We start from the raw sequence: 11,952 nt of genomic DNA, 5'->3' as shown, positions 1-11,952 counted from the left end.
TTTTTTTTTTTTTTTTTTCTAAATACCTTCACATCTCGTAGCTGTACATCCCTCACAGAGACGCGGGAGCTCTAGGAAGTATCCGTGGTAGGGGAGAGCTCGCTAAAGATCTCAGCAGTTCTCCCTCCTCGAGGATTAACCAATGCTGCAGGAGTTCCTGGGCTAAACTGGGAGAGGGAGGGGAAGGAAGAGCTGGAATAAACAAAATAAACTCTCTCCCAGCCAGTCGCGTTCCTTGCGCGCCGCATCCCCGGCGCGGCCACACGCGCCTCAAATCGAAGTGCAACGCAGCTGAGAAGTTCTGCGAGCCCAGTGCCTCCAGTATCGCACCAGTATCGCACCAGTATCGCACCAGTATGGCTGAGGAGGCGGGAGGTGCGCACCGGCTCCGGCTGGAGAGGGGGAATTAAAAAGAGTTGGGAAAGATGTGACCAGCGCCTCGCCGACAGTTCCTCTCCCGCGTGGGACGCGGAGCCAGGAGCGGTGAGTTCCCACGCGGGACATTCCCAGGGGTCGCAGCTCCCGCGGGACAAACTGTTGCGTTTCTGGAGCGTTTTGCTGCGTGGACGCGGGGCCGGAGGGATGCGGGGAGAGGGGGGATGCGGTACCGCGGCGTCCCGGGACGGACGGGACGGGGCGCGGGGCAGCCCCGGGGGATGCGGGGAGAGGGGGAATGCGGTACCACGGAGTCACAGGACGGGACGCGGGGCAGTCCCGGGGAATGCGGGGAGGGGGACGCGGTGCGGGGCGGCCCGGCCTGGCCGGGCCGAGGTGCGGGTTAGCCCCCGCTCTTCCCCCGGGGCCGAGGCCGCCGATTCCGCCCCCGCGGGCGCCCCGCGCCCCCGCCCGCCCCCGCCCGCGCAGCGCGGAGCGCGGGGGCGCTTGCGCACTGCTGCGCCCCGCGCACCGCCGGGCCCCCCCGCGCCGCGGCCGCGCTGCGCTGGGCCAGAAGTGTATTAAAGCGCGGGGAGCTCCCGCACACTCCGCGCGTCCCCCTCCTCCGTGAGCGCTGCCCTCCGCGCGCCCCCCGCACGCCCGCGCAAGGTAAGCGCCCGCGGCCGCCGGTGCGCGGGTCTGGGGGTGCGGGACGGGGCGCGGGCGGGGGGCGCGGGTGGCGGAGCGCCCGCTTACCTGGACCGGGCCGTGCGCGGGGGCGGCCGCCTCTGCGCGCACCCTGCGCGTTCCTGCGCGCCCGCATCTGTCCCGCAGCGAGAGGTCTCGGCTGCACCCGCGGGTTTGCGCGTCCCGGCCGCTTGCGCGCAGGCAGCGCGGCGGGGATGCTGCGGCCGGGCAGGAGTGTGCCCGGCCCTGCGCGGCCCTGCGCGGCCCTGCGCGGGGTATCGGCGGCGCGGAAGGGTCTCCGGGCTTTTTTTCCCCCCTCCCGAGCACTGGAGGGCAGAGCCGGGCACTGCCAGAACAGCCGCGCCGGGGTGGCCGGGCTAAAAGGCAGAAAGCAATTAAAACTCCTCCTTTCGGATTAACAACCAAAAATTGATCGATCTGTCAGGAATACTGTTGATTTATGAAAGGTGCTTATTTCCTTGGTATGGAGAATTTTATGTTCTCTAGGTGAAACTGAGTTCACCCAGCTCCAGAGTAGATTGATGTTTTAATAAAAATAAATAAAGGGAAAAAGCTCGCCCGGTCTTTGGGGACATCAACTCTCAAATCGCGGAGTTAGACTAACAAATCAAATCGCATTATCTTTACATTTCACCTCTTTTAAAAAAAAAAAAAAAAAATTAAAATATTGCATGCAACGCCGCAGCTTTTATCTCCGCAAAGTTTTAATATGGGGTTTAAAAAAAAAAAAAAAAAAAAAAAAGTTGAAATAACAAATAATCAATGGTCGATCGTGGAGGCGGTGGGGGGAGCGGGAGCGGCGGGGCCGGGGGCGCGCAGCGCGGCCGCCCGCGCAGTGTCCTGTAGATGGCACACGGTCCCCACGCTACAGAGCCTCGGCGGCGGCGAGAGGGGATCTGCCGAGGGAAACGGCCATCCCAGCACTTGTTGTTTACCCAAACCGGGGCGCTCGGAAATTCATTGGAAATTCAAGCCCGAGGGGCGCGGGGAGCTCCCGGGCCACCCGCTGGCCGCCCGCGGCCGCGGGACTTGCGCGCCTGACGGGAGAGGGAGCACGGATTGCGGGGATGCTGTCGGGGAAGCGGGAGCCGGGGAGCGGCCCGGGGGGCCCCGGGCCGGGCCGGGCGCCCCGACACGTTTGTCTTTGCAATGTAAATCGCGGCGGGACAAATTGCTTATTAACAGTCGGGAAGAGGCGGCGGTTTCCTTCTTTCTTCTTTTCTTTCCCGGTTTTCATTCCGGCATGGCCCCCAGCTACGCTCGGGGCAGCCTCACCGCCCAGCAGTTTTCCCTTCATTTCAATATCCTAAAGAAAATGCAAATCACCACGCTGTGGCCTTTTTAAAAAGTTAAATTAGCAACAGCTTTAAGTGACTCCATTAGCATGGAAAACATACAAATGTTTAATGTGGGAATAGCCTGGCTTTTGGAGCTCGGCGAGCGCAGCGAGGCGGTGGGCTGGCGCCGAGCCCAGCTTGGGGGTCCCCCGGTGCAGCATCCCGGGACCCCCGCGGGAGCCGCCGGCCGGGGAGGCACCGCGCGGGCTCCCCGCAGCATCCCGCGCCGCCGACCCGCTCGGGAGGCTTTAATTATTTACAGGAGCGCTGTGGCTTGCGGGGAAATTGCGAGGCAGCTCTGGGGCGAGGGGACGGGGACCTCGGCCCGGTGTGTCCCCTCTCGGGGCATTCCTGTCCCGCTGGGTGGGTGAGAGCTGCTCTGCCCCAGCCCCGGCCCGGCCCCGCTCCCGGGGCTCTCCCGCATCTCTGCCGTGCGGGAGCGGGATGTGGTCACCCGGCCGAGCCGGGGCTGCACCGCTGGTCGCCCGGGGACAGAAGTGCCTGTGACAGCGGGAAGTTTTGCTCCGAGAGTGTGGTGGGGCGAGCAGCCCGTTCCGCGGGGCCCCGCCACCTCCCCGCGCCCGGTCCGTGCGGGAGCCCCGCACCGTGGGCATTTCCCGTGCGCTGGCGGAGGATGTTCCCGGATCCCTGCAGGGCAGAGCGAGCCCTGACCACGAAAGAGTTAAGGTTTCTATTATTCAGTCGAGGTCTTGTTAGGATGTAATCTGCATTTTCTAACTACTGCGTAATAAAAAGTGAGAAGTTTTGAGACACCTTTCTTGATTATACCTTTGGCGATACTTTAGGTTTTACATTTAATTTGCATTTTGTTCTTAGTGAATATTGAAGTCTTGAGTGGAGGATTGAATTTTATTAGGACATCTGGACTGACAATATCAAATCAGACACCAACGTCCCAAAGCATGCTAAAATTTCAGAGTTAATTAGAACGAAGTGTGTTTAATTAAAGCCAATTATAATATCTGAAATTATCTGATCGATCCTTGTTTGTTCAGTTGGAGTCAGTTTATATTGTTCTCGCCGCACGACGGGACCTGTCCGGCCGCCAGCTCCCTGCGGCCCCCGGCTGCGCATCCGCGCTGCTCCGCGGGGGCGGCCGCCCCTCCGCCCGAGCGGCTCCGAGCCCCCTCAAACCCCCTCCCCGCGGCCCCGGGAGGGCAGAAACGGGGCGGCCCCTCAGCACCCCCGGGCCGCGGCCCCGCATCCCGCGGGGACCGGGAGGGCAGCGCGCCCGCCGCGGCCGCGCCTTCGGGAGCCGGGCAGCGCCCGCGGGGAGTTTTCCCGTCCGAGCACGGCGGAAGTTTAAGCCTTTTTCTTTTTCTTCTATTTTTTCCTTTTTTTTTTCTTTTCCCTTAAGAACTAATTTTGGTGTAACAATATCGGGGCACGGGGCCGCGGGAGCGCGCCGGGAGGAGCGCGGGGCCGAGCACCAGTTTGGGTAAAACAGCCCTGCACCCACGGGGAGTTCCGTGACCCCGAGCAGGACCCACCGCGCTGCCGAGCAGCCTGGCCGCGGGCCGCGCAGGGCCGCGGGAGGTGCGCGGGCGGCCCAGGAGGCCCAGGGTGGCCCGGCCCGGGCAAGGGCAGGGACAGACCCTCTGAGCCACCCTGAGTCCCGCAGCATCCCCACGCAGCCAGTGCACGCCCTGCGGTGCCTGCGCGGGGCGCGGAGCGGGGCAGCCCCCTCCCCATCCCGGCGGGGCGGGCGGCAGATGCGGGCGGTGATACCGCACCGCTTTCCACGTCCGTTCTCCAGCGGGCTCGGGATGGTCAGGAATGTGAATCCAAGCACTGAAACCGGCCCAAAGCGGGTGAATCCATGCCGAAAGGCGGGCGGTGAGCGGAGCCGGGCAACTCGGGAGTCCCGCACCTCTGCGCGGGCGGCCTTCCCGCAACCTGTGCCCTTTGCGGGGCGCTGAGGGCCTCGGCTGGCGGCGGCGGAGGTCGATGTGTCCCAAAACACTGGTGGCAGCGTTCGGTCCTGTGCTCCGTTCCGCTCCTGGGCCCGGCCTGGCCTCTGCCCTGGGCGCAGGATGCGCGACCCCCGCGCAAGGGCCGGGCCGAGCCCCGCGGCGCTGCGCCCCCGCGCCCATCACCGCCTCCCCGGGAACTAACGCCCTGGAGCACCGGCCGCGGAGCCGCCGTGCCTGAAAACACCCGAAACCACAGATTTACCCGAAAATAGCCATTTCTCCCTCCTGCAGAGCGGGGGTTGGCAGAGATTTGTTTTGGTTACACCGGGCATAAATTACACCCGGTGTAACCCGGCGCGTCAGTAAGGAAGGCGCCTTCCAACAATAAAATTGAAATATGGACCTTGGCGAGCTGCGGGGGCCCGGCCGAGCCCCCCAAGGGCAGGGCCGGAGCTGCCGCTCCCCACTCCCACCGCAACTTCCCACTGGGAAAGTTTGTGCGGTGGGAAGCGCGGAGCTGGGCAGCTCGGGGCCGGCCCGCGGCCGAGGAGACACCGAAACTACCAAAATCACGCTCTCAAACTTCTGTGATCAAACCGTGAAATGAGAAACAAATAAAAAAAATAATAACAACAAAAAGGAAAGAAAAAAAAAAAGTGAAATGATTAAGATAATAGTCCCGAGGGGATTGTCCCGAGGGAGGAAAAAATAAAATAATAAAGTTTAAGGCGATATTACGAGGGCGGCGGGATAAGGGTATCAATTTTAACCCACGCGCAGCGCGGGATGCGGTGTCCGGCCGCGGTGCGGGGCAGCAGGACGCGCTCGGAGGCGGCGACGGGGTCTGCCCGCACGGGCGGTGCGGGGCGCGGGGGGCGCGGAGTGGGGCCGGGCCGGGGGACAGCTGGGCTGCGGCCATCTGAGCGGCTCCGCCGTGACATCTGGGAGCCCGCTGGTGTGTGGCACGCGCATCGCTTGATGTCGCTATTTAAATGCAAATTTGCGGGGGGATCACTGAAGCCTCACCCCGTAAATTCACACAAAAGGGAGACTTGGCGCCGGAGGAGGAGGAGGAGGAGGTGGAAAAGGAGGAGGAGGAGGAGGGCCGCGGAGCCGGGAGGGCTCGGGCCGCCCCCCGCAGCCGCGCACACCCCCTGCCCGCCCGGCGCCGGCCGCGGCCCCGCTCCCCGCGCCTGCCCCGCGCAAGGTGCGGCGGTGGCGGGGACGCGATCCCGCACCCCAGGAGCGGGCCCGGGCCTGGGGGGGTTGCCCAGGCTCTGCTCCCCTCCCTCCCCGGCCGGGAGAACCGGGAGGACCTGTCGAGGGCGGGATGCCGGCCTGGCAGCGGTGCGGGGCGGCGCGGGGCGGTGCGGGCAAGAGCATCCCGGGCGGGCTCCCGACCGCCGGCAGCTCCAGCCACAGTGACACACACACACACACAAAAAGATAAAGTTGGTGAATGATAAAGACCGTATTTTCCACGCTTTGGGTGCAGGACCAGATGATCTAGAAAATGAGCTGAAATAGATTCAGGCTCAGAGCCTGTTGTGAGGAGCAGCTGATTCCCCCATTCCTGGCCAGATGGCTTCTGAACACAGATTTGCATTCATTTTCGCTTAATATCGTCCAAAATAGTGGGGCAGCTGCATTTGTTGTCAAAAAGGTTTAAAACTCCCTTTCTTTCTGGGGCAGGATCGTTACCTTATGTGATGGGCTTATGGAACTTTTTTTTTCTCCCCTCCTTAGTCAACAGTATCAGATTTAAAAGGATTTGTTTTAAAACCTTCTAATTTGGTAATCAGATTTAAATCGCCTTGGCGCGTGTAATCTGAATTAAAGATACTGTAAATGATTTTAAGCTTTCGTTAGCGGAGGGGAAGCACCAACTTCGGCGTTGTTCATTTGAGGAAATATCTTAAAATTATAGCGGTGTTGGGCATTTTTTACCTTATTTTTAGGAGAGGGGATTTTGCGGTCTGGGGGGATCGGCGGCCCCCGGTGCCCACTCGAGGTCCCCAAATGTGTTCGTGCCACCAAATGCCACGGCGAGCATCGCATTGTTTGGGAACTTTGGTATCGCTGAGCGATAAAAGTGTTTGGGTTTGTAATCTGCTCTACTGTACCTCAAAAGCTCCGGGCTGATTATGAATACAGGAATTTTCTTTTAATTTCTCATGAATAGTTTCCATACACTTTGATTTAAGGTTATTAACATTCTATAGACAGTGGCATCTTTAATATGTGGCGATCGCTTCTAAAGACTAATCTCATTACCCTCAAATAGTCATAAAATATGATTTTATTATACTTACGTATTTAATTAGACGGCCAGCAATGTAATGGATTTTGAGATCGGGTAGAGCAACAGCTTTGATAATTCACTTATCTTTGGCAATAGTCATTAACCCCCAACACCAGCAAAATAGATTGCTTTCTAACACATTTTTTTTTTTTTTTTTTTTTTTTTTTCCCTCACCCCTTGGAGAAAGGGGATCCTGATAACACAAATCGGACTTTCGATTTTCACCGATTCATTCAGATATTAATGCCGATTTTCACCGAGAAGGTGAAATATTAACACAGGGACTTGGGCAAATCACAAAAATAAATACCAAAAAAACATTAAATTAAAAAAATTAAAAAAAAAAAAAAAAAAGAAAGGAAGTCGTAGCCCATACTGAGCGGAAAAAGCTCATCACTTGAGAAGGAGATATATGTATAAAAATATAAATGTATATAAGTATATATTTATATGGAGAAGTATATATATATAGATATAGATGGACAAGGTGGACCTATATCTGTGGATGTATTTGTGTGTGCACATGAAGTCTTCAAATACCGGTATTTCTGGGCATATCCACCCGTGCATTTATAGAGAGGCGATCGTGGAGGGGCACATCCAGCATCCCACCCTTTGTCCATCCCCAAACCTCCCCACGACCCTCCACGCGGGTCACATCCCCGCCAGGAGGGTTTCACCCCCTTCCCGCTTCCTCGAAGCCACTCGCAAGAAGATCTCGGGACCCCTCTGCGCCGCTGTCCTGCCCCCCCCGTCGGGGAGGGGTTGGGGGGGGGTCGGGGCAAGGCAGGATCGCGACAGCGAGCGACCGAACCCCACGCTCCATATAAGGCGGTGTGCCCGCCCCCTAACGACGTCATCAGTGACGCCACCTCTCCCGCGGTGGCGGGGGCCCGACTCCCGGGGAAGGGGCGCGCTCCTCGGGGAGGGAGGGCCGGGCTCTGCGCGCCTCCGTCCATTCCGCGAGACGCCACGGGCCCGCGCCCCGTTCTCCCGTGTGCCCGGGAACACCTCCGCGGTAATCAGGATTTTTTTTTTTTTTTTTTCCCCGTTTTTTTGTCTTTTGGAGCAGGAGAGCCTTGCCAGAAAGTGGTCGATTCAGCAGTGTCCTGAAGCTTTTTTTTTTTTTCCGAGCCGGTTTTTACTAGGATGACACCACGTTGAGCGCGTCTGCAAACAACAACAACAAAAATATTTATTCTTTTTTTCCCCCCTCCCCCGCCAAAAAAAAAAGCCACCTCGCAGTGTCGCCGGCTGCAGTTATACTTTTTCCTTCTTTTTTTTTTTTTTTTTTTTTTTTTTTTTTAAACCACCAAACTGGAACGCCATCCAACTCGCCGCACAGAAGTACTCAGTAAATTGTTTATGTCGTGCCAATACAGGACAGATTGAAGAAGGAAGCAAGACTTGAACTGGGCTTTTCTCCTACTGATCACAGGGAGTAAAGTCATCTCTTATATTCCAGTCGCCAAGGAGAGAGAGAGAGCGAAAATCAAGCAACAACCAACCCACCCCGTATCTGACATTTCCCTCAATTTTAACCCCTTTTGGTTAGGAGCTGGTTTTGCCCAAATTTGTTTTAATGTTTGGGATTCAGGAAAATATACCAAGAGGTGGGACGACCATGAAAGAAGAACCGCTGGGCAGTGGGATGAACCCGGTCCGCTCATGGATGCATACTGCTGGGGTAGTGGATGCTAACACGGCCGCCCAAAGGTACGTCTGCCAAATCTTCTCCCGGCGGTTTTCTCCTCCTGTATTTCTCATCCCGGCCGTAAATCCCCCTCAACTCCCCCGCCCGCCCCGTATCAGTTACAGCCTCCCCGCTCCGCGCTCCCCGCATCCCCCCGCATCTCCCCGCGGCCGCGGAGCCTGCGCGCCCCTTCCCGCCGCTCTCACCCACGCCTTGTCTTGTTTTCTCCCGCAGCGGCGTGGGGCTGGCTCGGGCACATTTCGAGAAACAGCCGCCTTCCAATCTCAGAAAATCCAATTTTTTCCACTTCGTCTTAGCTCTGTACGACAGGCAGGGACAGCCGGTGGAGATTGAGAGAACAGCTTTTGTGGACTTTGTGGAGAAAGAGAAAGTAAGTCTGCCTGTTATCTTTTTTTTTTTTTTTTTTTTTTTTTTTAAATTTTTTAAGCGTGATTTCATTGACCCAAGCTCATTCCCAGCCTCGAAGCCCTCCCCGGCACTCCAGCGGCGCCCACGCCACGTGCGGGTCCCCCCGGTCTCACGGCCGCTCCGAATAGACCCCGGGGTTAGAAACTTATCGCCGCGTCCCCGACTTATATATTAAACACCGGGAAAACGGCAAAACATGACATATTTGCACCGACCTAATGACATCATCAGCGCTCCACCAAAAAAAAAAAGTGACCGTGGGCTGAATTTCTTCAAACTGTTAATTCCGAGCCGCTTCAGGGACGAGAAAAATGTGCGTCAGGAGGAGGGCGATATTTTTCATGCTAAATGTAATTATTTATCGTTACTTGCAGGAGCCAAACAATGAAAAAACTAACAATGGGATTCATTATAAACTTCAGTTATTGTATAGCAATGGTAAGTTGTCGTTCTCTCATTTTTGAGCGTCCGCGTGCCGCAGAAAAGTCTGATGTTCCTTTTCGAGGCCTTTTTTTGGGGGGGGGGAGAGGGGAGGATAAAGGATATAAAGATTTCGAGATTAAAATTACACGCGTGTAAACACGGCTCTTTCCTTGGCATATAAGGAAAACAAAACGTAAAGGATCGATAAGTCAATGGTACTTCACATGATTAACCGGTTGGGCTTGAAGTGGAAAGTAAAAAAGGGGATCGATGGCTGCTCGGGCACAGCGGCACTTTTAAGGCACTTTTTTTTTTTTTTTCCCTTCAGTTTTGGGAATTAATGGTAATCATTGGGATGGGGTGAGCGGGCAGAGCAGAGGCCCGGCCCGGCGGAGCCGCTTCCTCGGGCGCGGAAAACCCGCGGGGGGCCGGGGAGCCCCAGTGCGGGGGTCCCGCGTGTTCCCCGGGGCCGTGGGGCCGGCACAACCCGGCCGGGGGCGGGGGGGCTGGCCCGGGCACGGTACCCCAGCACCGGGAACAGGAGGGGAGCATAACTCCGCCACCAGCTGATATCTGGATTTTTTTATTATTATTGTTATTATTTTTTAATTTTGAATTTTCTTTCTGAGCCGGCGCGGGGCCGATCCCTGCCCGCCGCGGTTAATTGCCTGACCTCATCCTTTCCTTGTGGAATTGGGGTGGTTCGCTACCTAAATCCTGACTGGAATTTGTCTCTGCTTTCCCTCCCCAGGAGTTAGGACAGAGCAGGACCTGTATGTTCGTCTAATAGACTCAATGACCAAACAGGTGAGAAAGTTTACGCTTTTCTTACCACGCGAGTTACGAAGTTTGTATTTTGCCCTTGCGTGGGGAGGGGGGGCGTGGGGAGAGGGGAGAGTAAACCAGTAGAGCGCACCTATTTCTGATTTACCTGAGCGAGTAAATCAGCTACCTGCTAATTGAGATCCCTATTACCGGAGGATATTTGGGAAAGAGAAAAAGGTGTGTTGTTGCTCTTCGAGGCAGCGTTGGCATCATTCAGTAGTGTGTGTGGCATTGAGTACAACGTCATGGGAACAGATGTTTGATATAATTAATTTAGCGAGGGAGAAAGGAAAGGGGGAAAAAATCCCATCGAGTTGCACAGATTTATTTTTCAATGCACTTTTTCCCATTTGTAACTTTTTTTCCTGGCGATATTTTTTCCTCGGTGAGGAGAGGTCAGCCCTCTTGCCAACACTCCGAAACTGACCGGGATTAGTCCTTTTTCTTTTATAATACGACGATCCAGTAACGCGAGACGTTTATTTGGATTTAAAAGTTAAATGTGCTGAGGTGAAAAGTCATCTTGTTCTCCTCTAGTCCATATTCACCTCTCAGCCCCCCATCTCCATAATTCAAACTCCATGCTCCAGGGGTCACCCAAACCCGTCCATTTCCCTGAGATCAGCTTCTGTTTCTTCCTCAAACCTCTGTCATACCTTGTAAATAACATAATTACAAGCAGTTCCTTATTAAATTATTTAACCTGTCTTGGTCAACTTTTCCGATGATAACTACGTGTTATCAGCATTGCACCACAGCAATTACAGACAGAGCTTGGGATTTAATCAACTTTATTTCTTTTTTCTTTATTTTATTTTTTTTTCATCAGTGACATTTCATGATTTTTTAAAATTATGATTCATTCAAAATTTTTGGGGGGAGGTGAGGAGAAAGGTGAGAATGGGGAATAATTTACAGTGTTCTGGAAATCAGATCCCAGCGATGGAAATTAAAACCATTCCCTCAATCTGCCGGGCTGTAACACCCCTGCGTGCTCTGCACTCCCAGCCGAGGCCGGCCTGCCCACATCCATTATTTTTGGGAACTTTGTAGCCCCCGAGGCAGGGGCAGGAGAATCCCCCGGGTCGGGGTGGGCCCCGCGCAAGCTGCGCGCACGGCCGCGCTGCAACCCCGCAGAAACTTTCTACTTTTCCTGACTAAACCCGGGTTGGATCTAAACGTCTCCAGGAGTAAAATAGTGGGATTTCCTCCCGGAGAAAAGCAGAGCTGACAGGCCAAGTACAATTACTCTGACAAAGACGGAGGCGTCGTACCCTTCAATAATTATTTCGCTGGGTTACAGAGGAGGCTTTTAAACTCCGGAGCGCTCTCGAGTTGACAATGTGGGTTTATTTCCTTTGTATACAGCAGCTAAATGTTTTCGGAAATCGCTGTAGTAGTGTAATTAAGAGGCTGACATAGGCGGCTATAAGTTTCGTTAGCGCCGAATAAAGGAGCTAAGAGGATACATTTGAAGTGCACTTTTATTGTCCATTTCGGCTCGTACTTTTGCAGCAGAAAAAGGGCTGAAAATAAAGGCTTTTAATCTCTCCTCACTGACGGGAGAGAAAAAAAAAATAGACCAGTAACTGATCAAAGAGTCAATGGCGCTGAACCGACAGTTTATGGATTTCTGTTTGTGCTACAAAATAAAAAATAAATCACTTATAAATACGTGGTTTCATCAGAGGAAAAGTAACAATCACCAGAAGTTATATGGCACGCTGCGACAACAAACACTCGCGGCCACAGTCGCCTTGTTATGTCTGCGCTGTCATCTATGACCCCCTCTGTTTGCAAAACAATACCTGGAGGTGGGGACCCCCCCCGGCCCCTCCGCGGGGCTGGCGGAGCGGAGCCCCGGGGGGAGCCGTGCGGGGGGCTCGGCTCGGCATCACCCGCAGCCCTCGTTAACACCGCTGGGGT

At 55.5% G+C, this 11,952-nt stretch overlaps 1 protein-coding gene across 6 annotated transcripts in view; it reads left to right on the top strand.

Annotated features, from left to right (window-relative positions):
* The first annotated feature begins 422 nt into the window (after positions 1-422).
* EBF3 (EBF transcription factor 3) overlaps positions 423-11,952 on the top strand; it is a 130,495-nt gene continuing 118,965 nt past the window's right edge. For 2 of the 6 annotated variants that reach the window (XM_050337497.1, XM_050337506.1), the window contains exons 1-4: positions 7,928-8,372; positions 8,584-8,740; positions 9,153-9,216; positions 9,953-10,008. In XM_050337497.1, the coding sequence (XP_050193454.1) occupies positions 8,239-8,372; positions 8,584-8,740; positions 9,153-9,216; positions 9,953-10,008 (411 nt within the window). In that variant the 5' untranslated portion in view covers positions 7,928-8,238. Of the gene's footprint in view, positions 484-7,728; positions 8,373-8,583; positions 8,741-9,152; positions 9,217-9,952; positions 10,009-11,952 lie in introns of those variants that run through there. The other 4 variants (XM_050337481.1, XM_050337472.1, XM_050337517.1 and 1 more) reach the window with 4 other exon arrangements.

This window comes from Myiozetetes cayanensis, unplaced genomic scaffold, assembly GCF_022539395.1.
Source record: "Myiozetetes cayanensis isolate MyiCay16 unplaced genomic scaffold, myiCay2020 scf10, whole genome shotgun sequence".
NCBI lineage: Eukaryota > Metazoa > Chordata > Aves > Passeriformes > Tyrannidae > Myiozetetes > Myiozetetes cayanensis.
The sequence above is the reverse complement of the archived record's forward strand: the minus strand, read 5'-3'. Positions and strand labels throughout refer to the sequence as shown.